The sequence below is a fragment of the Ochotona princeps genome, chromosome 7, assembly GCF_030435755.1.
Source record: "Ochotona princeps isolate mOchPri1 chromosome 7, mOchPri1.hap1, whole genome shotgun sequence".
Taxonomy (NCBI): Eukaryota; Metazoa; Chordata; class Mammalia; order Lagomorpha; family Ochotonidae; genus Ochotona; species Ochotona princeps.
The window spans coordinates 26,140,364-26,164,812 of record NC_080838.1 but is presented as its reverse complement, the minus strand read 5'-3'; the positions used below and the strand labels follow the sequence as shown (position 1 = coordinate 26,164,812).

The following is a 24,449-nucleotide window of genomic DNA, read 5'->3' as shown; positions in this document are numbered from 1 at the left end:
GATTTTTTAAAGATTTATTTTTGCCTATCTATTTTTATTGGAAAGGCAGATAAACAGAGAGGAAGATCTTCTGTCCACTAATTAATTCCCCAAGTGGCCGCAATGGTCAGAGCTGAGCTGATCCAAAGCCAGGGTCAGGAGCTTCCTCTGGGTCCCCCTTGCAGATGCAGGGTCCTAAGGCTTTGGGCTATCCTCGACTGTTTTCCCAGAGCTAGATGGGAAGTGGATCAGCCGGGATACAAACCAGTGCCCATATGGGATCCTGGTGTGTGCAAAGCAAGGATTTAGCCATTAGGCTATCTCACTGGGCCCAACACTAGTGATTTTAATAAACCATTTACTATTTAGAGTAGATATACAGTAACACATAATCTGGCTTATGTGTTAATTTCTAAAAATTCATTGATTAGCACTTAAAAGTCGTCAGCTCTATTAAATGTATTAAAATTGATCTGGATCTCTTAATTCCCTTTATTGTCACATATTTGCATTATATGGTCAAATACCAACATTGTTCTTACTCATGTATTAATGTTGAGTGTTAGTGAAATCCTGAACTGAAAACAGACAGGTGCAAAAGTGAAATTAGGACTTAACGAAGACAACATAAAATGTAGGCCTGCTAAATAAAAATTTAAGGTTTTTGATTTTTATTCCAAATGCAAACCTGTTCATATAAAATTTATTTTAAATAAAATACCATCAAATAAAAATATCTATTTAAGTAGAAAAGTATCTACAATTTCATTCTGCTGTAGCTAATTCATATATAACCTTCTAGTCCTATTGCATACTCTATTTTCATGAAACCTGTGCAGTTTTTATTAAAATGCATAATTTCACACTTATTTCCTACATTTATTCAGAGTATAATTGTCTACCCTCTCATTAATTCACGCAACCCCTCAAAAGTGTTATTGGAATTCATTTTTGAGATAAGGAAGTTACAACTCTTAGTGTCCTAACAAGACCTAGCAGGTTCAATCCCCTGTTAGATTCCTTCTGTTATCCAATCTGTGCTCTTGTCAGTCAAAATAAGTGGCTCCCCAGCCTGACTTTAGGAGACTGGCTCCTGGCAGAGTCAGCAGAGCCCCACAGCAGGAAGTGTCAGTGCCTTTTAAGTTGTTCTACTCTGATCCCTTTTGCTCTTGACTGCCCCCATACCTTACAGAAAACGCAATGAGTCTTTTATAAACCACTGCCAGGAGAGTGATGGTGAGCAGCACGATTCCACACACCAGGCTGAATGCCCATCGCGGACCCCAGTAACTGTACACGTGGCTGATGAACACAGGCCCGAGAATCCGTGCTGCGCTTCCAGAAGCTGTTAGCCAGCCCATGTACACACCCTGTGGGAAAGTGAGGTGGGACAAGCCAGTGATGAGCAAACTTTGTATTTTTAAAACAAAAATAATACTATGATCAAGCTATGGCAAACTCTGAAGAACCACTTTCTTCATCTTATATGTTAAGTTTCTTCACTATAAACACAACAAATAAACAATACACTTACATAACTTTAGCTCAGGGAAAGTAAAAGGTATAAAAATGGACAAATGTAAAGTCTGTTGAAGCCTCATATCCATAATATGTCAGACACTGCTTTGCACATATTGTTTCCAATAGCCACAAGTTTTGATGACAGGTGCCATTCCCTTTTAATAAATGCAAAAGCTGAAACAAAGTTTAGCAACTTGTCTCAGGGTTTGGAAGCTGTCTGGCTGACTTACTGTCCCTCTCTGCCACTCCCACTATGGCATCACACACCATAATCCATGCAGTTTGGCCAAGAATGTCCAGGGCAGTCTTGCTTTTTATAGCCCCAAACCAAAAGCCACTTAAATGTCAGAGGTGGAGGAAATAAATCATGGCATTTAATGATTAGGTTGTTCAGCAGTTGTCTGGAAGATGAAGCAAGGTCTAAAAACAGCTGTAATGTATTCAGGAAAAAAGAGACAGGATGCAGAAACAATGTAAGTAAATATTACTTTTTTTTAAAGACACGAGTATGGATAAAGGCAGACAAAAATGTCTCAGAGGTTCACTTGAATGGTGGTGATCTGCTGCAGGGAAGTCAAGAGGAACCTTCATTTTTTGTTACGGATCTTTCTAAATTAGCTTAATTTTGTTACAACCATCATGTATCAGTTTTATAATTAACATGCTTTTACTCTTAAATTTGAAAAGTTGAAAATATAATCTTTTGGTTGAAAAGTTACTATTATCAAAATGTCTTATGTATTCTTAATAGCTTGAAAACACAACTACTAAATTTCTGCTTTCCCAGGCCACAAGCAGGGAGCTGGATGGGAAGTGGAGCTGCCGGGATTAGAACCGGCGCCCATATGGGATCCCGGGGCTTTCAAGGCGAGGACTTTAGCCGCTAGGCCACGCCGCCGGGCCTCACAACTACTAAATTTCTCTCTCTTCTTTCAATAGAGGCTCTGAAAATGTGAAGATATTAGTTTCATTTTAATTTATTTTTACTTTTTAAAAAGTCTGCTTTATCTGAGAGGCAGAGAAACAACTTCTAAGCCCGGGTTCGCTCTCCAGCTGCCTGCGAGGTTCGGCACTGCAGCCAGGAACCAGGAACACAATACAGACTGTTACGTGAGTCCATGTCCCCAAGGAGCTGGAAGCCAGAGCTGGCATCAAACCTGGCTACTCCACTGGGGAATACAGGGTCCTAATCTGGGTCTTTAGCCGCTAGGCCACGCCGCCGGGCCCATAATCTGGGTCTTAAATGATACATCAATGTCCAACCCAGTATAATTTTTAAAGACAAAGATGGTAAATTTATTTTTATGGCCATTTAAATAACCACTATTAAAAATAATTAGAAACAAATCATGGGAATACTCTAAGTTGTTCAATAATATAATAATGGTCATGAGTAAATTATAGTACATACATAAAATGAAATACAATGTTCCCTTATAAATAATCCATAATCCTCTCAGGGCAAGCATTTAGCCTAGTGGACAGGATATGTGTGTGCTGCACTGGAGCACCACCTGGGTCCTGACCCCAGGTTTCTGCTCATGCAAACCCAGGAAGATAGCAGCAATGGCCCAAATAACTGAGTTCTGCCACCCCCATGGTCCCCAGCTGCGTCTTGGCTCCCACCGTCTGCCAGGCCCAGGCTCTTCCTTTCCAATAAAAATAAATAAACTTTTTTCTTAAAGGAAAACAAAGGAATTAAATCTTGATCTAAATGAAAGTATAAATGTTGGTTCTTACTAGCATCTATTTTCAGAATGAGTTTCATGGGACAGCACTGTGGAATAATGTGCTAAGCTGCTGCCAGCAGTACTAGCATCCCATGTGGGTCCAGTCCAGACAGTTCCACTTCCATCCAGCTCCCTCCCAGTGCAAATAGGAAAGCAGAAGAATACAGCTCAAGCACTTGGACCCCTGGCCACGCCATGGGAGACCTGGAAGAAACTCCTGACCCCGGCACTGGCCTGGCCAAGCCTGTTGTTACTGCAATCTGGGGAGTGAACTAGCAGGAGCTAGATTCTCTCTCTCTCTGTCTTTCTCTGTTTCTCCCTCTCTCTTTACTCTGTCTCTAATAAACAAAATGAACCTTTAAAAAAATGAAACGTGGGGCCTGGCGGCGTGGCCTAGTGGCCAAAGTCCTCGCCTTGAACGCCCCGGGATCCCATATGGACGTCGGTTCTAATCCTGGCAGCTCCACTTCCCATCCAGCTCCCTGCTTGTGACCTGGAAAAGCAGCTGAGGACGGCCCAAAGCTTTGGGACCCTGCACCCGCGTGGGAGACCTGGAAGAGATTCCTGGTTCCCGGCATCGGATTGGCGCAGCACCGGCCGTTGCGCTCACTTGGGGAGTGAATCATCAGACGGAAGATCTTCCTCTCTGTTTCTCCTCCTCTCTGTACATCTAACTTTGTAATAAAAATAAATTTAAAAAAATCTTAAAAAAAAATGAAACGTGGGTTTCAGGCTTTTGTCTGTGAACCTGATTTTGAGTTAATAATTTATGAATTCATGACATCTTTGAGCTCTAATTTAGGGTACCATTTGTTATATTTGAGCATTTAAATCTTGTAAACTTTATCTAAATTATATCTTTAAATGCTAAATGTGTTTTTTAAATAACTTTTAAAATTAAAAATTTTAAAACAGTGTGTATGAGAAAAAAGCAGTCAAAAGAATTCTAAGTGTTACTAAGTATACTGCATACAACTGCAATGTCAGGGTAGCTGGCATACCTGAGGCTTTGGTCCGAGAATTTTGGAATATAATGTATAGGACATGACATTGCAGGCTGGATAGCCTATTCCAATGAGCAGAGCTGACACGAGGAACTGGGCCAGGTGGATGACGGGAGTGTACAGGCACCATGCCTGCTCAATTGGACAGCCAGTTGGTCCTTCACTGTGATCTTCTCCGGGAGATTTCCAAAGACCAATAATAATTTCCCCAAATGTGGTATTAGGGATGGAGTTATTATGTAAATCTAGAAAAACAAAATAAATACTGTGTACTACTTGGCAATTTTCAATGAACAGGAGCCAAGATTAGAGTTCTGTATGGGTATACCTTCCCACTGAATGTTTGGAAATTGATTTCCCCAAGGCAACAAGATAAAGAAGCCAACCAACACAACGAGGAGTCCTCCCAGAAGAATAGCACGCTCACCAATTCTGTGAAAGAACATAACCTTAATGTTAAAATGAAACACTGAAACACAGTTCTTTCTGAAAAACTACCTACAAAATGGTGTCAGGACACTTACTGATCAATTAGATAATGATTGCTAAATATAATTTCCCATTAAACAGAACGAAGAAAAATCACTGATTTTAGATCTAAGACAGAAAATGTAGAAGCTGAGCAAGATTTAAAATGTGAAAAGCTGCAGTGCACTTTGGTTTCTTTAACTTGTAAAGGAGAAAGAAACAACTCTAATACCTGAATCAAAGAGCAAACTGAGAAATAAAACAACATTAAGCAAAATAAGACAAATAAAATACCTTCAACAGTAGAGGAAATCTAAGTATCATCTGGATATTTGATGTTAAAATTTTTTTTTGGTATAATAGTATTGTTATTATTAACTTTTAAAAATCTGTTTACTTGGGTCCAGCACAGTAGCCTAGTGGCTAAAGTCCTCGCCTTGCACACACCAGGATCCCATATGGGCACCAGTTCATATCCCCACTTCCCATCCAGCTCCCTGCTTGTGGCCTGGGTAGGCAGTCAAGAATGGCCCAAAGCCTTGGGACCCTGCACCCGTGAGGGAGACCTGGAGGAGGTTCCTGGCTCCTGGCTCTGGATCGGCTCAGCACTGGCCGTTGTGCTCACTTGAGGATTGAATCATCAGACAGAAGATCTTCCTCTCTGTCTCTCCTCCTCTCTGTATATCTGACTTTCCAGTAAAAATAAAATAAATCTTTAAAACAAAGAGAGAGGTGGGAAGAAGCAGAGAGACAGAGAGATCTTCCACCTCTTGGTTCACTTCTGGAAATGGCCGCAATGGTTGGGGCTGTGCCAGGCCGAAGCCAGGAGTCCAGGACGTCCCAGTCTTCATATGAGCACATGGGCTCAAGCACATGGGCTCAACTATATCTCTGTTTCATAAAATAATAATAATAATAAAAGTAAATAAAATAAATTACAATAAAACTAAAATAAAAGTATTTTCTGATCACTTTGAGAAAGGTGATATACTATTTTTTGCCAAAATAATGATATGGTGCATAGGTATTAAAGACTTTGACATTCTGGGATACATTCAATGATTTAACCAAAACTTTTCAAACTTTACCATTAAATCTTTTGTGTTGCATAACATATATACAAGGACAATGTTTTGTGAAATATATTTTTATAAATACTTCAAATAAAATATGCAAAACATATATTAAAAGACAGTTAGTTATAAACAGTTAATTATACAGTAAGACACATTGCTTTACCAAAGAAATGTGATAGGGTATAAAAGTATACTCTCTTAATAAAATTTAGATCTGCTTGCAAACTTTCAAAGACTACAACTAACATATAATGAGAAAATTTATTTAATTATTAAACAAAAACAATTTAAGCTATTTTGCTGGTATATTCGTTTGTACTGCTAGATTTATTTCTCATTTCATTTTCAAAAACAAAACACTGAAGCAAAATGAAAACATTTAACTTACTTCTTAGAAAGTATTTTAACTCCCATGAAAATGAGAACTGCCTCAACTCCAAGAGCAGCCAGTATAATCCCATCATAAAACACAGCTTGTTCTTGAGTCCAGGCATACATGTCCATGGTTAATGGAGTCAGGATGCTACGAAAGTCAAAAAGAAATTCTTTATTCTATTTCAATCATGATAATTTTTATGTACAAATAAATATAAACTTTAATAATGATACATATTCAAGAATTTGTAACACTTTTAATAATGACACCATATCTAAAGAAGCAAAATATGAACACATTCTATGCAGAGGTTGTTATGCAAATAAAAACTACTAGGTTTGCCTACTTACATTTTCACTTTTTAGTATTTATTTTAACTACACATGTAATACAGCCATGCTGCACAGAGTGTGAAAAATAGCAAAAATAAACCAAACTCATCACAATTCCTACTACTGTATCACAACTAAATAATCATGGTTCTATTTTGGTTTGAAGTAGCCTCTTAAAGTAATTCCTCAATTCTAGTGATGACAGTTATACAACATAATGAATGTGCTTGGTGCCAATTAATTGTACACTTGAAGAATAGTTAAAAGGGTACACCTTATGTTGTCTCTTTGACTAAATAAAAGATCACCAAAAAAATCAGATCAGTAATAAGTTTCTTCTACTTTAATAATTTGAAAATCAACAATTTACGCAAATCCACATGTATTGACCTAAAAGTCACAACGTACCAATAAATGAGTAAATCGTGTTGTCAAATGGAAATAACACATAGTTTACAAGAGTTGAAAAAATACAAGCACCACAAACTCATGGTGGCACAGGAAAAAAAGTTTTGAAAATATTTGGACTACTGCTACGGAAAAGTGGGTAGAGCCACCAGCATCTGATACAGGTGCCAGTTCAAGTCCAGGATGCTCTTATTCCTATCTGGCCTCGGAAAGTAGTGGAAGACGGCTCGAGTGCTTGGGCCTCTTATTCGTCATATAAAGCATAACTATGACAGAGGTCTTCCATATGTTGGGCCACTCCCCAAACGGCCTGAATGGCTAGGGCTGGGCCAGTCAAAAGCCAGGAGGCAGGAGCTTCGTCCTGGTCTCTCACTGGGCCATGTTTCTAGTCACATTAGAAGCGAGCAAGATTGGAAGTGGAATAGTACAGACTCAAACCAGTACTGAGTGCTGGTGCTGCAGGTAGTGGCTTAATACACTATGCTGCATAACAGCTATTTGCTTCATAAATGCTACATTAAAAAATAAAGTTAACTTTATAACCTAATTCACACAACAGAACAGAACTTACGTTTCAAAAAGGGCAAAGATGAATAGAACCACAAAGAATAGAACATTGGTGGCCACAACAGCAACCTGGTCAATACTTCCCTGGGGAAACTGAATTTCATCTGTGTGTGCTGAAGAAAACAGGAGAAATATCATATTAATTATACAACTAATTTTTAAGATGATAAAATAACGTAGAATTACATATAGAAAATCTCACTAAAAATTTAAAATAATTTTTTAAGCTGTAAAGAAATTTGAAAGTATTGGAATGTATCACAGAAATTATTTTTAGGGCCAAGCATGGTAGCTAACGTCCTTGCCTTGGACTCTCCGGCATCTGATTATGGGTGCCGGTTCATGCCCTGGCCCATCTAGCTCCCTGCTTGTGGCCTGGGAAAGCAGTGGAGGACAGCCCAAAGCCTTGGGACCCTGTACCTACATGGGAGACTGCAAGAAATTCCTCGCTCCTGACTTGGGATCAGCTCAGCTCTGGCCATTACGGCCACCTGGGGAGTGAGCCAGTGGATGGAAGATCTGTCTCTTCTCCTCTCTGTATATCTGACTTTCCAATAATAAAAAAAAAAATCTTAAAAGATACATTTTTAAATAGCCTGGAAATGTAAAGTGAATTTCATTCCCTAGAGATACGCTTCAATTATATATCTAAAGAAAATTTTGATTTTTCATTTTTATCTTTTAATTCAAAATAGAATTTCTAATTAAATGATTTTATGCCAACTACATTGACTTTAAATTTCAGTTGCAGAAATTTCTCTACCATACTTAAACTTGAAAATTACAACCATTTCAGGAACTCAGCTTATTAAATCAGTTCATAGAGACTCACTTTAATAGACATATATTTTGAATTTCAATGCTCCTAGGAAATTAATATAAAAATCCTTATGTTATCATTTATATTCCTGTAAAGACAGAACCAGGAACTGATGGTAATTTTTAAAGTTAGAATAAAATAAGCGTGCCAAGTTCTCATCTTGAATTCTAGTTACATCACACATGCAGTAAAAGTCATTCCTGCTATAACTGAGAAATACATAGCCATACACATCTACTGCCAAATATCAAATCCCTTGAGCTGTTTTATCATCTATCCACCGACTTGGCATGAACCAGGGGAGTATTACGGAGTGTATCGAATGTGATGGGAAATAATTCCTGCAGCATTTTAGCTTAAACTCAAGCAGCCACATGTCACTGGTGGCTACGGTATGGGACACCACAGCTCTAGAGCTATGCTGCTCAGAGTTCATTGTGTAGGCAGCAGCATCAACTCATACCAAGTTTGTTATAAACCTAGATTCTCTAGATCTCACTACAGTAGGAAAATTTAGTAAACAAAAATACAACAACTGTCAGTACAAATATGTTCCTTGCAATATTCAAAATTTAAGTATAGCAATGCCCAGTGAAATATTTGTATGATATTTATACTAATTTGTTGTTTAGCTGAAATCCAAACATACTATTCAGTTTTTTCCCCCTTTGAAAGGCAGAGAAACAGAGAGAGCTTCCATCTACTGGTTCATTCTCCATATGCCCCCGAGCTGGGACCCCAACCCATGCGACCCACATGGGCGACAGGGACCCACTGAGTTAAGCCATCACCTGCTACCTCCCAGAGTATGCATCAGCAGGAAGCTGGCTAGAGTCAAACCAGAGCTGCACCTCACATCCAGGCACCTTAACATGGGACCCACAAGTCCCAGCCAGCAGCATCACCACTAGGCCAGATCCCCTTCTCTTCAGATTTAACTGGACACCCTGAAGCCTGCTCCCTCCGGGCTAACTGAATGAGAATCTGCATTTTAACGAGGTTCCCAAGTAATTCCTAAGCACATGAAAGTTAGTAAGACACTGATGTATACTGCTATGCCCTTCTGAAGACTGTTTCTTAGCTGTTCTGCATTTCTCAGTTTCTCAGTCTTGCCCTCTTAACTTTCTTATTTCATGAATAGATGGCTCATTAGTGTTTACAACCTATTTAACCCTTATTTCTTTTCTGAAAAGGTAGTTTATAACCACTGCTAGCACTACATCATCATTCATCCTGTCCTTCTTTTTACCTGGAAGGTTTTCAGACATTCTCATCCACCCATCCCCAGATCCAATAGTATTTTGTGACACTTAATTCTTTAATTCATCTCCCATTTTTTCCACTCTACGTTGCTGCAGTGTTTTTACTGGACGACTTTCATATTTGTTTCTTTAGCTTTGAAATTTACTACCAGACCCAGAACAATGGCCTAGTGGCTAAAGTCCTTGCCTTACACACACCAGGATCCCAAGTGGGTGCCAGTTCTAATCTACCAGCCCTACTTCTCATCCAGCTCCCTGCCTGTGGCCTGGGGGGTCAGTTGAGGATGGCTCAAAGTCTTGGGATCCTGCACCCACGTGGGAGACCTGGAAGAGGCTCTGGGCTCCTGGCTTCAGATTGGCTCAGCTCCGACCACTAGAGCCACCTGGAGAGTGAATCATGGGATGGAGGATATCTTCCTCTCTGTCTCTCCTCCTTTCTGTGTATGTGACTTTCCAATAAAAATAAATCTTTTTTAAAATGTTGACAACTCTCTCACAAGACTTATGTTTTAAAAAAAAAAAAAAACAAAAAAACTTATGGGCCCAGCGGCGTGGCCTAGCGGCTAAAGTCCTCGCCTTGAACACCCCAGGATCCCATATGGGCGCTGGTTCTAATCCCGGCAGCTCCACTTCCCATCCAGCTCCCTGCTTGTGGCCTGGGAAAGCAGTCGAGGATGGCCTAATGCTTTGGGACCCTGCACCTGTGTGGGAGACCTGGAAGAAGTTCCTGGTTCCCGGCTTCAGATCGGCGCGCATCGGCGCGTTGTGGCTCACTTGGGGAGTGAATCATCGGACGGAAGATCTTCCTCTCTGTCTCTCCTCCTCTCTGTGTATGTGACTTTCCAATAAAAACAAATCTTTTTTAAAATGTTGACAACTCTCTCACAAGACTTATGTTTTTTTAAAAAAAAGAAACTTATGGGCCCGGCGGCGTGGCCTAGCGGCTAAAGTCCTCGCCTTGAACACCCCGGATCCCATATGGGCGCCGATTCTAATCCCGGCAGCTCCACTTCCCATCCAGCTCCCTGCTTGTGGCCTGGGAAAGCAGTCGAGGATGGCCTAATGCTTTGGGACCCTGCACCCGCGTGGGAGACCCGGAAGAAGTTCCTGGTTCCCGGCTTCGGATTGGCGCGCACTGGCCTGTTGCTGCTCACTTGGGGAGAGAATCATCGGATGGAAGATCTTCCTCTCTGTCTCTCCTCCTCTCTGTATATCCGGCTTTCCAATAAAAATGAATAAATCTTTAAAAAAAAGAAACTTACTACCAAATTTAAACACGTTTACAGGATTGTTTTATATTCTTGGATAACAGTATACTCAGGTTGGCCCAAATTAAAACTGTCTTGTCTTTCCGGCCAATTTTCCTTCTTAAATTGTTCCCCTCTCTCTCATTCTTCTAGCAGGTGGGATGGATGTTTGACTCAGTGGCTAAGACCTGCCTGGCATGCCCACCGCCCACACTGGGGGCCTGGACTGAGTCCCAGCTCTGCTGGTGACCGCAGCTCCCTGCTGACTTGCACCCTGGGAAGCAGCAGCTGAGGGCTCCAGGACCTGGCTCCCTGCCACCCACGTGCAAGACCGGGGTTGAGTTCCAGTTTCTGGTTGGCCTGACCCAGCTCCGGCTGCGGTGGCCATTTGGGGAGTAAACCAGCAAACTGAAGATCTTCCTCTCTGTCTCTCCTCCTCTCCATAAATCTGATCTGCTTTTCCAATAAAAATACATACATCTTTTTAAAAAGATGATGAAATCATTTTTTAGCCATGATTTTATTCTTCCCAATAATGAACATAAATTAGCTGATGTGGACAGGCCTTTTCTAAAAAAAAGAAAGGAATGGAGGAATGAAGGATGAGGGGCAGAAAAGAAGGAAGGTAGGAGAAAAGTAAATTTAAGGGCTCACATTGTGATGCAGTGAGTTTGGCCACTACTTACAATGCCAGAATCCCATACTGTAGTGCCAGTTACTATCTAATTTCTTGTTAATATGCCTAAAAGAGCAATGGAGAAATAGCCCAAGAACTTGGGCCACAGCCACCAATATGGTAATCTCAGATAGAGTTTCAAACTCTGAGTCCTGGCTGTTTTAGTCCTTTGTGGGGTGAGCCAGTTGATGGAAAACAGATCTCTCTGTCTTTTCCTCTCTTTTTGTTGCTCTATCTTTTAAATAAATAAATCTTTAAGGGGCTGGTGTTGTGGCTTAGCAAGTTAAGATGCCACCTGCAATGCTGGCATCCTCTTTTGAGCACCGATTTAGGAGTACTGGCTGCTTCCTTCCAATCCAACAACCTGCTAATGGCCTTGGAAGCCAGAGAAAGATGGCTCAAATACTTGGACTCCTGTGCCCATGTGGGAGACCTGACAGAAGCTCCTGGCTCCTAGCCTTTGGCCTGGCCCAGCCTTGGCTGTTGCAGCCATCTGCCAGTGGACAGAAAATTCCTCTTTGTCTTTAACTCTGCCTCTCAAATACATAAAAATAAATCTTTTTAAAAAATCAATTTAGATAACATTCTCCTTTGAAGATCTTCCCCAATCGCCCTCAGAAGCAAAATCTAAGTGAAAACCACACAGGCAGAACCATTAGAAACACAATGACAGTGCATCAGTAATCTAGTCAAACAGGTTAATGGTACCTTCTTCAAAATTAATACTTTTATACTGTCGTCCTGAGTCATCCACTCGATGTTCTCTTAAAAAGAAAAACATACGTTGGATCTATAAAATGCTTAATATCAAACAACGGTTTAAATCGATTACTAGCATTACTGATATACTTTGTCTTTTGAGGAACAAAATTATTATCACCTCAATATAACCAATATACTTAATATATAAGTTATAATTCCTATATTATCACATAAAATGAAAAAGGTCCCAAATCACTCAAAACTACACAAGTTACTGTAGTCAATATGTGAAATTTTTCAATAATTTCAAACATTAATTACAAATGTTTCAGGATAACTGGATAATGCACTCTAAAAAATATATAAAGTAGCAAACTTCTGAGTTTTAGAAAACATCCTTTAATAGATAAGAAGATATAAAGGAGCTTCAAAAATTTCAAGGAAAAATAGAATTAAAGCTTAATAAGAATCTTCCATGAACTTTATGAAGCCTGGTCATATACATTAATACTTACTTTCATATTTAATGTTGAACTAATAAATTACTCTACTCAAAACATGTATTTCATGCCATTCTCCTATGAAGAAACATAATAACTCAGGACCAAACATCCAGTATTCAAAGACCTTCACAATCTATTCTCATTTATCAGGTTTTCTATTATTTGATCAGTACCACATGCTGAATTTGATTAAAAAATATGAGTATAATTATAGACATCAAAACCAAATAAAGACATCATAGGGACACTTAACCTACTAATGACACAGTTTGTTAAATTTTACAATCTACAAGACTGGTTTTTAAATCCATCTAATTACCTTAATACAGTAAGGATCAGGATAATATTTAAAACTCCCAGGAAGGCACCAAGTAAAACTGGTGCAGTGTACATGTTTATCTCCAGCTTGATCGCTTCCCATGTTATACCATTTTCTCCAATGAGTGCAAAACAAGTCTGGAAAACTTATTAAAATAAAAAATAAAAGTTATTAGACAGCCAGTATATGCAAACCAAATATAAACGATTTAGCACAGAATTGGAAGCGACTGTCTATATCACACATTCTCAACAAGGACAAGAAAATCAATTGGAGGAGGGACAAAAACATTACTCTTTCGCTGTATAAAGCACAGGTATACAGACAGCATATAAAAATATATGCTAGATCTGTAATATTAAAATTGCACGGGACAGAGTATTACTATAAGTCAATTATAGAAGTTTAATAAATTTCTCTTAAAGAAAGAACCTTAGGGCCCGGCGGTGTGGCCTAGCGGCTAAAGTCCTCGCCTTGAACACCCCGGATCCCATATGGGCGCCGGTTCTAATCCCGGCAGCTCCACTTCCCATCAAGCTCCCTGCTTGTGGCCTGGGAAAGCAGTTGAGGACGGCCCAATGCCTTGGGACACTGCACCCACGTGGGAGACCCGGAAGAGGTTCCAGGTTCCCGGCTTTGGATCGGCGTGCATCGGCCCATTGCTGCTCACTTGGGGAGTGAATCATTGGACGGAAGATCTTCCTCTCTGTCTCTCTTCCTCTGTGTATATCTGACTGTAATAAAATGAATAAATCTTTAAAAAAAAAAAAAAAAGAAAGAACCTTATAGGTAAAAATACTGTAAATATTACCATGTAAACAGAAACAAAATTATATGTAATGAATCTTAAATTTGTATCTGTGATAAAAACTGTATTGAGACTGTACTGATCTTCTCCCCTGATTTAGATTCTGTATATGGCTCTGCCAATAATTTGAACATTATTTCAGGATGAGGATTAAGACACCCTAAAGTGAATTAAGTATGCAGAATAGTACCAAAAACGTGGTAATCCCGCAACAAATGTTAGTGTTTCTTGAATAGTTATCATTATTGGAAAAGTCACCCAATATATTATGAGCTACAATCACCCACCTATAACAGAAGGTTTTGAATGAGATCATCTTCAGAACGCTTCTAAGATGGTAAACAATGTTAATTGAAAACTTCAGTGTATATACGGTACAGTGCTAGATACACACGGTAGAGTGATAACAGAAAAGACCCTGGCCTGTCCTCGTACACTTCACAACGCAGTATCAAGGTGCAATTATTCTGTTTTTGTTCCAGAATACTAGAGAGAAACATTACATGTGGTAAATGATGAACTAGAGTCTTTCCTGCTGAAAGAACTAGCATTTGAATTAGCACTGGTAAAACAGAAAGAAGTAATCAAAATGGATAAGGAAGGAGTGTTAATGATCACATAAACTGAGCTGAAATTCATTACAGCAATATTTAAGGCATAAACCAATTATACAGTTTTTCAGATTGTTTAAACTTAAAACACTAACTGCTCAGCAGAAAATTAATTTGCCCTGGGAATGTATTAAATACCAACTTTAAGGATTTTTTTTTTTCATTTTATTTGAAAGGCAGAGAGACACAGAAACAGAAAGATATTCCATATATGGCTTCACTCCTCAAACACCTGCAAACAGCTGAGCTGACTAGCCCAAAGCCAGGAGCCCAGAATTCAACATGAGTCTCCCAACATGGACCTGACTATTTCAGCCATCATCTGCTGCCCTCCCTGCCCCCCGCCCCCCGCCCCAGTGTGTGTAGCAGCAGGAAGGTGGGACTGGATGTGGGCGCCACTAGTGGTAACTTGATCACTGCAACAAACACCCACCCCAGTATAAACTCATCAAGTGAGTTTGTGAGTGAAAGTTCTAGAAAGACAGTAAGCCTTTTTTAAAAATTGCTCAGGAATGGGTATCTAGCCTAGTGGTTAAGACACCTACATGCTGGGCCTGCGGCATGACCTAGCGGCTAAAGTCCTGACCTTGTACGCCCTGGGATCCCATATGGGCGCCGGTTCTAATCCCGGCAGCTCCACTTCCCAGCCAGCTCCCTGTTTGGGAAAGCAGTTGAGGATGGCCCAAAGCTTTGGGATCCTGCACCCATGTGGGAGACCCGGAGGAGGCTCCTGGCTCCTGAGTTCGGATCAGCACAGTTCCAGCCGATGCGGTCACTTGGGGAGTAAATCATGGGACAGAGATCTTTCTCTTTGTCTCTCCTCCTCTCTGTATATCTGACTTTGCAATAAAAATAAACAAATCTTAAAAAAAAAAAAAAAGACATCTGCATGCTATGTGAGAGTGTTGTTGTTTGAGTCACAGTCACCATTCCATCTTTCAATGAGGACCCTGGGAGGCAGCAATCAGGCTCAAATTCTTAGGTTCCTGCACCCATGTGGAAGACATGGATTGAGTTCTTGGTTCCTGACTTTGGCATGGTCCAGCCTGAGAGATTACAGACTTTTGGAGGAAGATCCAGCAGAGGAGAGTTCTCTATGTCTCTCTGCCTTTAAACCGCAAAGGAAACAATGAAAAAAAAAATCTCCCATTTCCATCAACCTTAGAAAAGACAAACGTAGAAATAAAGAGGGTACAACCTGATGACTCAGTGGCCAAATCCTTGCCTCGCATGCACCAGGATCCCACATGGGCGCTGGTTCATGTCCCAGTAGGCTGCTTCACTTTCCTTCTAGCTCCCTGCTTCTGGCCTATGAAAGCAATAGAGGACAGCCCAAAACATTGAGACCCTGCTTTTACGTGGGAGACCCGGAAGAAGATCCCTGCTCCTGGCTTCACATCACCTCACCTATGGCTGTTGCAGCCGCTTGAGGAGTGAACCAGCAGATGGAAGATCTTTGTGTCTCTCCTTATCTCTGCAAATCTAGCTTTCCAACAAAAATAAATAAATCTTTTGGAAAAAATTATAAATAGGGCCCAGCACAGTAGCCTAGCAGCTAAAGTCCTCGCCTTGAACGCGCCGGGATCCCATATGAGCCGTGATTAAAATCCCAGCAGCTCCACTTCTTATCCAGCTCCCCGCTTGTGGCCTGGGAAGGCAGTCAAGGACTGTCCAAAATCTTGGACCCTGCACCCGCATGGGAGACCCGGAAGAGGCTCCTGGCTCCTGGCTTCGGATCAGTGCAGCATTGGCCATTGTGGTCACTTTGGGAGTAAATCATTGGATGGAAGATCTTTCTGTCTCTCCTCCTCTAACTTTGCAATAAAAAGTAAACACACAGACGTCCGTTTTATTATCTGCATGACCTCGAACAGTGTATTTAGGTTCTCTTGGCCTTGGCATCCTCATAGGATCAACAGTACTTAATCTAGGGAACTAGTGTCAAGGTAAAATGAGCCTAGCCTCACTACTGTATCAAAAATATTCATTACCCAGAGTCAGTGTTGTGGTACTACACCTGAAGTTGCCATCTGTAATGTAGGCATCCCATATGAGATCTAGTTCGTGAGGCAGTTGCTCCACTTTCAATCCTACTTTCGATTAATAGCCTGGGAAAGCAGTGACAGAGGGCCCACGTGCTACCTGTAGGAGAGAGCCAGAAGTCTCTGGCTCCACGCTTTGGATGAGCTCAGCCTGAGGAGTGAAACAACAGAAAGAAGGCTTTTCTTTTCCTGTCTTTGCCTCTCTCTTTAACCAAAACTTCTTTTTTTAAAAAATAAAACTTATTTATTTTAAATTTTTACTAGAGGGCCTGTTGACGTGGCCTAGCGGCTAAAGTCCTCGCCTTGAACGCGCCAGGATCCCATATGGGCGCTGGTTCTAATCCCGGCTGCTCCACTTCCCATCCAGCTCCCTGCCTGTGGCCTGGGAAAGCAGTCGAGGACGGCCCAAAGCTTTGGGACCCTGCACCCGTGTGGGAGACCTGGAAGAAGAGGTTCCTGGCTCCTGGTTTTAGATCGGCTCAGCTCCAGCCATTGTGGTCACTTGGGGAGTAAATCATCGGACGGAAGATCTTTCTCTGTCTCTCCTCCTCTCTGTATATCTGACTTTGCGATAAAAACAAAATAAATCTTTAAAAACATTTTTTATTTGAAAATGATAATTACAAAGTGAGAAGGAGAGATATATAGAGAGACATTCCATGCACTGGTTCACTTTTCAAATAGCCACAATGGCCAGAGATGGGCTTATCCAAAGCCAGGAGCCTAGAATTTCCTCTGGGTGTCTCACATGGGTGCAGGGACACAAAGATTTGGGCCACCTTCCATTTCTTTCCCAGGCACATTAGCAAAGGGCTGTATCAGAAGTCGAGCAGCCATGACTCCAACCAGCATCCATATAGGAATTTGTCATCCTAGGCTGTGGCTTGACCTACTACATCACAGTGCCAGCCCCAAACTCCAATTTTCAAACAAATCTTTATAAAATATAATCAGCTTCACCTCCTTCCCTTCAATTGTAAGACTCTACATTTAACTTTTATTTAATGTTTGAATCTCAAAGGTTCTCTCAATTTAGATTGAAATAATGCCAAATAGAAAACACTTACCTGGACCTAGAATAAAGCCTAATGCTTGGCATGTGCTTGTATTTGCCATGGAACTTGTTCTTTCCTGAAGGGAAGTGGCACCAGCAATATATGATCTAACAACTGCCACATTTCCTAAGGGGAAAGAAAAAACAGTAATCCAAAATGAAGAAAATTATCTACCAGTTAATAAAATTAAACTTAATTTGACTCTATATAGAAGACATATTTAGCCAACACTATAGTCACTATTTCTTCTTTTTTTAAGATTTATTTATTTATTTTTATTCTTTTTTATGACACAGTTTAATAGGCACTGGGATTTCCCATTCCCCTCCCCATCCCTCCACCCCTCTTTGCTACTTCTTAATGATTGAGGTGAACCAAGTCATCAATCAATGGAACACAGGACTTTTAGTAATATGAAAACACAATGTTGTAGGGGCACTGATGCTCCCCCTTCCTTATACAGATGTTTAAACTCTGAGGTCTCAATGTTAATGGCTCATGGATTAAAGGTAGACACTTGACCTAATTCAGGCCGGTGAGAGGTGGGTCTGGCGAGATTCATTTAAGCCACTGAGGGGGCCTAATCTCAGAGAGTGGTTCGCAATGGAGGGGTGATGATTTATGCTCCAGTTCTGCCTCAATGTTCTTCCTGCTCCCTAGCTCAGTGCACGGTCATTCTTCCACACCACCATAACCAGTGTCCTCCAGACACCAGACTATTGGGCTGCCAGACCCTGAGCTGCAACCTCCAAACTAGCATGAAATAAATCTTTTCCTTCACAAGAAGCTCCTCTTAGGTAACAAAAGGAAGAATAATACACACAGTTGAAGTTTTGAAAAACAAAAAATAGAATATAAGAACAGCAATTTTTTTCACTACTAAATATTGAGGAAGTGCTTTTATTATTAAACAGTGAGAAAAAAAACATATTACCTGCTCCAAATCCCACCAATCCACGAGCAACCAACATGTAGTATTTATTATGAGAAGCTGGGATGTGGACATAAGCATAGAGGCAGTTGGCTGCCACCGAGATACAGATGGAGACAATGAGAGGTTCTTTCCTTGGCCTATGATTAGACCATAGGCCAAATATAGGTGAAGCTACCATCTGGCCAAGACTAAATGAAGCAATAACCCAGCCCAAAAAACTTGCATCAGCTGTCTGATCAATCTGTAGGAGAAAGTACATCCTTTAAGAATTGTTGTCCAAGAAAATTAAAAATTAAAATCTAAATACATCAGCCTGACCACAAACATTTTCTTATTAAATGATACAATCAATTTGAATATGTAGGTTCTATGACACTATTTCTTCTGACAAGGGATTAAAAAATCTGACAACACCATTAAATGTGCTAATATTTTATAATACACAAGAAAAAACACTTGGAAAGTTTCTGTTTTCCAATGATTATGGAAGTTAATGATTCATAAAATTCTTATTAAAAAGATAATTGGGTGGTTATTGTGGTACAGGTTAAAGTGCTACTTGGCACATCCACGTCCCCTATCTGAGTCTGATTTGAGGCCCAGCTACTTTGTTTCCAAACCAGCTCTTGGTTAATGCACTGGGAGGCAACAGGTAGCAACACAATTGCTCAGGTTCCAATGTCTGGGTTCCTGCCACCCATGTGGGAGATGTATACGGAGTACCTGGCCCCTGGCCTTGCTTGACCTGACCTAGCCCAAGCTGTTACAGGCATGTGGGGAGTACACCAGCAGATGCAAGAACCCCTTTTCTTTCTTGTCTCTATCACTTTGCCTTATATATATTCAAAAGAGTTCATGGAAAAATGCACATGACAGAAAATCTAAAATGTTTTATATCAAAGTATAAAAACTTTATTAATATACTTAATTTGAAAGGGACAGCTACAGAAACAAACGCAGACAGATCTGTTAGTTCCCTCCCAAAATGCTCATAATTACTAGATTTTAGTCAGCCAAAGCCAAGAGCCTAGAGTTCCATCCAGGGGGCCCACATTAAGCGGCTGCAACCCAAGATCTTGAGCCACAACTTGTTGACCCAGAGGTGCACAGTAGTAGGGAGCTGGATCAGAAATGTAGCCAGTTTATCACACTTTGTTTCACACTGTTGGTTATCAGCTGTGGCAGTGCTGTCCTAGGAGAGGTGCACTACTGAGCTGGGGCTGCGGGTTAGAGGGAGGTGGGACATTCTTTTGAAGGGTTTGTTTTCCATGGTAACTTTCCAAGAAATTCATGAACTTGGAATTGGATAGAGACATTTAATTGCATGCCATTATACAGTATTTCTACATTCCTTAATAGTAAAGCTTCAGGAATATAGATGTTAGCAAATATTTGCAAAATAAATTGGAAATGATAACTTAAAAAAAAAAAAAAAGAAATGTAGCCAGGACGAGAACAAACACTCTGATATGTAATGTGGGCATTTCACTCAGCAACTTGAACACTGCACCAGAAGTCTCCCCAAAAAGTTCTTTTTAAAGATTTATTTACTTGGGCCTGGCACAGTAGCCTAGAATCCTCGCTTTGCACACCTGGCATCACACATGGAGGCTGGTTCCTGTCCTGGCTGCCTCACTTCCCATTTGGTTCCCTGCTTGTGCCCTGGGAAAGCAGTCAAGGGCGGCACAAAGCCTTGGGACCATGCACTCATGTGAGAGAACCAGAAGAAACTCCTGGTTCCTGGGTTTGGATTAGCTCAGCTCCAGCCATTATGGCCACTTGAAAAGTGAACCAGTGAACTAGTGGACAGAAGTATTTCTCAGTATCTCCTTTTCTCCATGTATCTACTTTTCCAATAAAAACAAATAAATCATGCTCACTTCAGCAGCACATATACTTAAAATAAATTTTAAATATATATATGTATATATATTTATTTACTTATCTTTGAAAATCAGAGTTACTGAGCTAGAGAAAGAGACAAAGGGAATTTTTTAAAAATGATTTATTTATTTTTATTGGAAAGGCAGATATACAGAGAGAAACATCTTCCATTTGATGGTTCACTCCCTAAGTGAGTGCAATGGCTGGAGCTGAGGCAATCCGAAGCCAGGAGCCAGGAGCTTCTTCTGGATCTCCCACATGGGTGCAGGGTCCCAAAGCTTTGGGCCGTCCTTAACTGCTTTCCCAGGCCACAAGAAGGGAACTGGATGGGAAGTAGAGCTGCCGGGATTAGAACCGGCACCCATATGGGATCCCGGGGCATTCAAGGCGAGGACTTTAGCCACTAGGCCACGCCACCAGGCCCATTTTTTCTTTTTTTTTTTGGCAATTTTTATTTTAATTGTGTATTAATTAAAGCACATTTTTCAAACTTTTAAAAGTTTTATTTAAAAATAAAAAAATTATTATTTGAAAAAGAGGGAAGAGAAAGAAAGGTAGAGAGGAAAGAGGTCTTCCCTTGGCTGGCTCACTCTCCAAATGCTCACAAAAGTTAGGTCTGGACCAGGCTAGAGCTAGAAGCCTGAAGCATTCTGAGTGTCACAAGTGGGTGGTGGGGTCAGGAACTTGAGTATCCCAGGATGTGCATCAGTAAGAAGCTGGAACTGGAGGAAGAGCAGGTCTCAAACCATGACACTCCAATATGAGAGGCAGGGGTGCCAACAGGCATCATAGCTGCCAGGCCCAATGCCCGTCCCTTAACTGCACGCTATTCTTCCCAGTGACTAGAAAACTGGAACCTGCTAAAAGTCTGGTATATTTCTCATTTATTTCCTTTATTTTTGACAATCTTTACATAGTTAATTAGGGCAAAAAGTTTCAAGGACTACAGGAAAGTGGGTAAGACTATTACTTCCACATTGTTTTTTTCCTGTATCTGAGGTAAAGGGGGATTTTAACGGAGAAGCCCCATCCAGTCTCCCACACATCCCAGGTCCCTGATGTGGGGCATGCTCCGAGGGTCTTGATCAAGTGGTTTTGATAGTTCAACAGTTCTGAATTGCTGCCACTCTCACCACTCCAAGCACGATGAGGTCGCTGAAGAATCCACTGATTGACATAGTTCACCTTAGAGTCTCCGTTTGCCCAGTATCTCACTGCCAACATATGGCTGAGGTGGTTGACTGACTTGTTCTGTCCTCTGTCTTTTCGTGGTTAGGGTTCTGAGTCCGGCAGTTCAGTTGGGGAGATCCCCAAAGAAACTTTGTCTGAGATGTTCCCAGACAAGATTCTTATGTGTACGTGGCAAGTACAGGGCCCGGTACAGTCCACTGCCCCAATCAGCTGGTGGTTGCAATTGCTGGGTCAGTTCTGTTTCCAGCCCTATCTTCCACTGGAACCAATGGGTGTTGCAGTCCAGCCTGGTTCTGCCCAGCACACACTCGGCCCTCTCATAAACCAGTGGGACCTACAGCCTAGTCGGAGCGACCCATAATAACCCCCACCAGGCCTGCCCCTACCCTGGTTCCCGTGCTTGCCAATATGTGCAGTAGACTAGTCCAGTCTGTCCCACATCCCTTTCAGCTCTCATACATGTCAATGGGCATTGGCAGACCCAGATGAAGCTCTTGGCTTTGGCCTGGCCCTAGCCTGGCTGTTGCACTATATGGGGAGTGAAACAGCAGATAAAAGATATCTCTCTATCTCTTTCTCTCTCTCTCCATCTCTATCACTTTGACTTTCAAAAAAAGAACAAGAACAAAAAACCCGAAAGGGTTTGTATTGAATTTTAATATGTTCTTTTACTAAAATGCAATCATATTGAGATAGTCAAAGTCTAGTTCTAGCTGTGCTGTGATGGCTTATAAATAGCTGCAAACCAGCATGCCTGGGAAAGCAGTGGAGGATGGCCCAAAGCCTTGGGCACCTGAACCCAAATGGGAGACCCGGAAGAACCTCCTGATGTTGGATTAGCACTGCTCCAGCTGGTGGCCATTTGGGTGGTAAACCAATGCATGGAAGATTTCTCTCTCTAACTCTGCCTTTCAAATAAAAACAAAGAAATCTTTAAAAAAAAAAAAAAGCATTTTGAAAAGGAAATGGCTGCAAATCTTTTCAACAACTTAGAGGTAATTGTTCCTTCAATTAATCGTTATTGAGGCCTTCTATCTAACCAGACTTACATCAGCCAGTAGGAATGCAAAGATGAATCAACACAGTCCCTGCCATCAAGAACCTATATAACCGATTCTAAAAAGTCTTCAGTAGCTGGCAAAGTAACAATATGCTTATCTCTTTATTTGTGAAATGAGGGTAACTTCACAGAGTTACTGTAAGAATGAAGCCTATACAGGCACAGTGCTTAGGTCCATATGATGTCAACATGTAGTATATAACTCATTGAGTGCCACTTATATAAGAACACCTACATCTTAGTATTTTCTTTTACTAACTGTCAGGTTTATTGTCATGATATGTACTGTTATAATAAGCACAAGAGTCATATAGTCTAGGGAATAAATCTATCATTTCAGTTCAAAATCTGTGTGTTAAGAGTGAGCCTCCCTTGAGGTCAATTCCATTTCTGGACAACACAACCTATGGAATCACTTGACTAATGCCTATCAGCCAGGACCAGGAAGTACAAATTCATGGTATTACCAAATTTCTTTATCTTTTTTTTTGGCGGGGGGACAGGAAGAGGGCTGAAATGGAAAGCAAGATATGCCATATTTATCTGTCTCAGAGATGGCTCTTTGGTTTATTTATTTGAATGGCATACTTACAGAGAGAGAAAGGGCACATAAAGAAAGATAGAGATTTTCCATTTGCTGTTTCACTACCCAAATGGCTACAACAGCCCAGATTGCACCACGCCAAAGTCAGGAATCCGGAACTCCACTTTCATCTCCTATGTGAGTCGCAGGGGTCCAAGTATTTGGGCCATCTTTCACTGTTTTTTTGTTTTTGTTTTTTGTTTTTTAAGGTTTATTCACTTTCCCTATTGGAAAGTCAGATATACAGAGAGGAGGAGAGACAGAGAGGAAGACCCTCCACCCAATGATTCACTCCCAAAGTGACCACAACGGCCAGAATTGAGCTTATCTGAAGCCAGGAGCCAGGAACCTTCTCCGGATCTCCCACACGGGTGCAGGATCCCAAGGCATTGGGCCATCCTAGACTGCTTTCCCAGGCCACAAGCAGGGAGCTAGACGGGAAGTGAGGCTGCCGGGATACGAACTGGTGACCATATGGGATCCTGGCACATGCAAGGTGAGGATTTTAGCCACTAGGCTATTGTACCAGGCCTTTCCACTGCTTCTTTTCAGGTATACTAGCAGGGAGCTGGATTAGAGATAGAGGTAGACCAAACTGATGCTTTTTGTGATGCCAGCATCCTAGATGGTGGCTTAACTCAATACATCACACACTGACCCCATACAGTTGGCTGTGAAGCTAAGTAATATTTGGCATAATCTCTCTTAAAAGAAACAGTAGCCTTACATCAATAATTTAAAAATTAGTATGTGAAATAGAAATGTGTTTGAGAGTCAATTTTTTGTTTGGATAGTCTTGATTCTGTCGTTTTCTGGATACATGATCATGGGCATGCACCTATCTTTTCTGAACCTGCATTCTTCTTCTTTTTTTTTTTTTTAATTGATTACATTGCATTATGTGACAGTTTCATAGGCTCTGGGATTCCCCCAATCTCTCCCCATGCCCTCCCCCCATGGTGGATTCCTGCACCTTGTTGCAGTATTACAGTTCAAATTCAGCCAAGATTCTTTCATTGCAAGCATAGAGTCCAGCATCTTATTGTCCAGATAAATTCAATGGCTTCTTGGGGAGACCATCTCTGGTCTGAAAGCAGAGCTGGCAGAATATCATACCGATCAATTGGAAGCCCCAGCACAACATCAACAATTTACAACATTATGGAATTAATTGACATGTATTGAGTAACCAATATGTTAAAAAATGCAAGTTCTTAACCGCATCCTGTGACTACTTCATTGACATTTCAATTTTGATTTATACACAGAACGGGCTGCTATACACCTTAAA

The 24,449-nt window shown here is 41.0% G+C and overlaps 1 protein-coding gene across 1 annotated transcript in view; it reads right to left on the bottom strand.

The window, feature by feature from the left end:
• Positions 1 to 214: 214 nt before the first annotated feature.
• Positions 215 to 24,449, bottom strand: part of MFSD8 (major facilitator superfamily domain containing 8) — a 35,351-nt gene continuing 11,116 nt past the window's right edge. The window contains exons 4-12 of the mRNA XM_004588203.2: positions 18,441 to 18,681; positions 17,519 to 17,632; positions 12,991 to 13,135; positions 12,175 to 12,230; positions 7,466 to 7,574; positions 6,167 to 6,301; positions 4,563 to 4,666; positions 4,232 to 4,479; positions 215 to 1,349 (exon numbers count right to left, since the gene is read on the bottom strand). Coding sequence (XP_004588260.2) covers positions 1,128 to 1,349; positions 4,232 to 4,479; positions 4,563 to 4,666; positions 6,167 to 6,301; positions 7,466 to 7,574; positions 12,175 to 12,230; positions 12,991 to 13,135; positions 17,519 to 17,632; positions 18,441 to 18,681 — 1,374 coding nt within the window. The 3' untranslated portion in view covers positions 215 to 1,127. The remainder of the gene's footprint in view (positions 1,350 to 4,231; positions 4,480 to 4,562; positions 4,667 to 6,166; positions 6,302 to 7,465; positions 7,575 to 12,174; positions 12,231 to 12,990; positions 13,136 to 17,518; positions 17,633 to 18,440; positions 18,682 to 24,449) is intronic.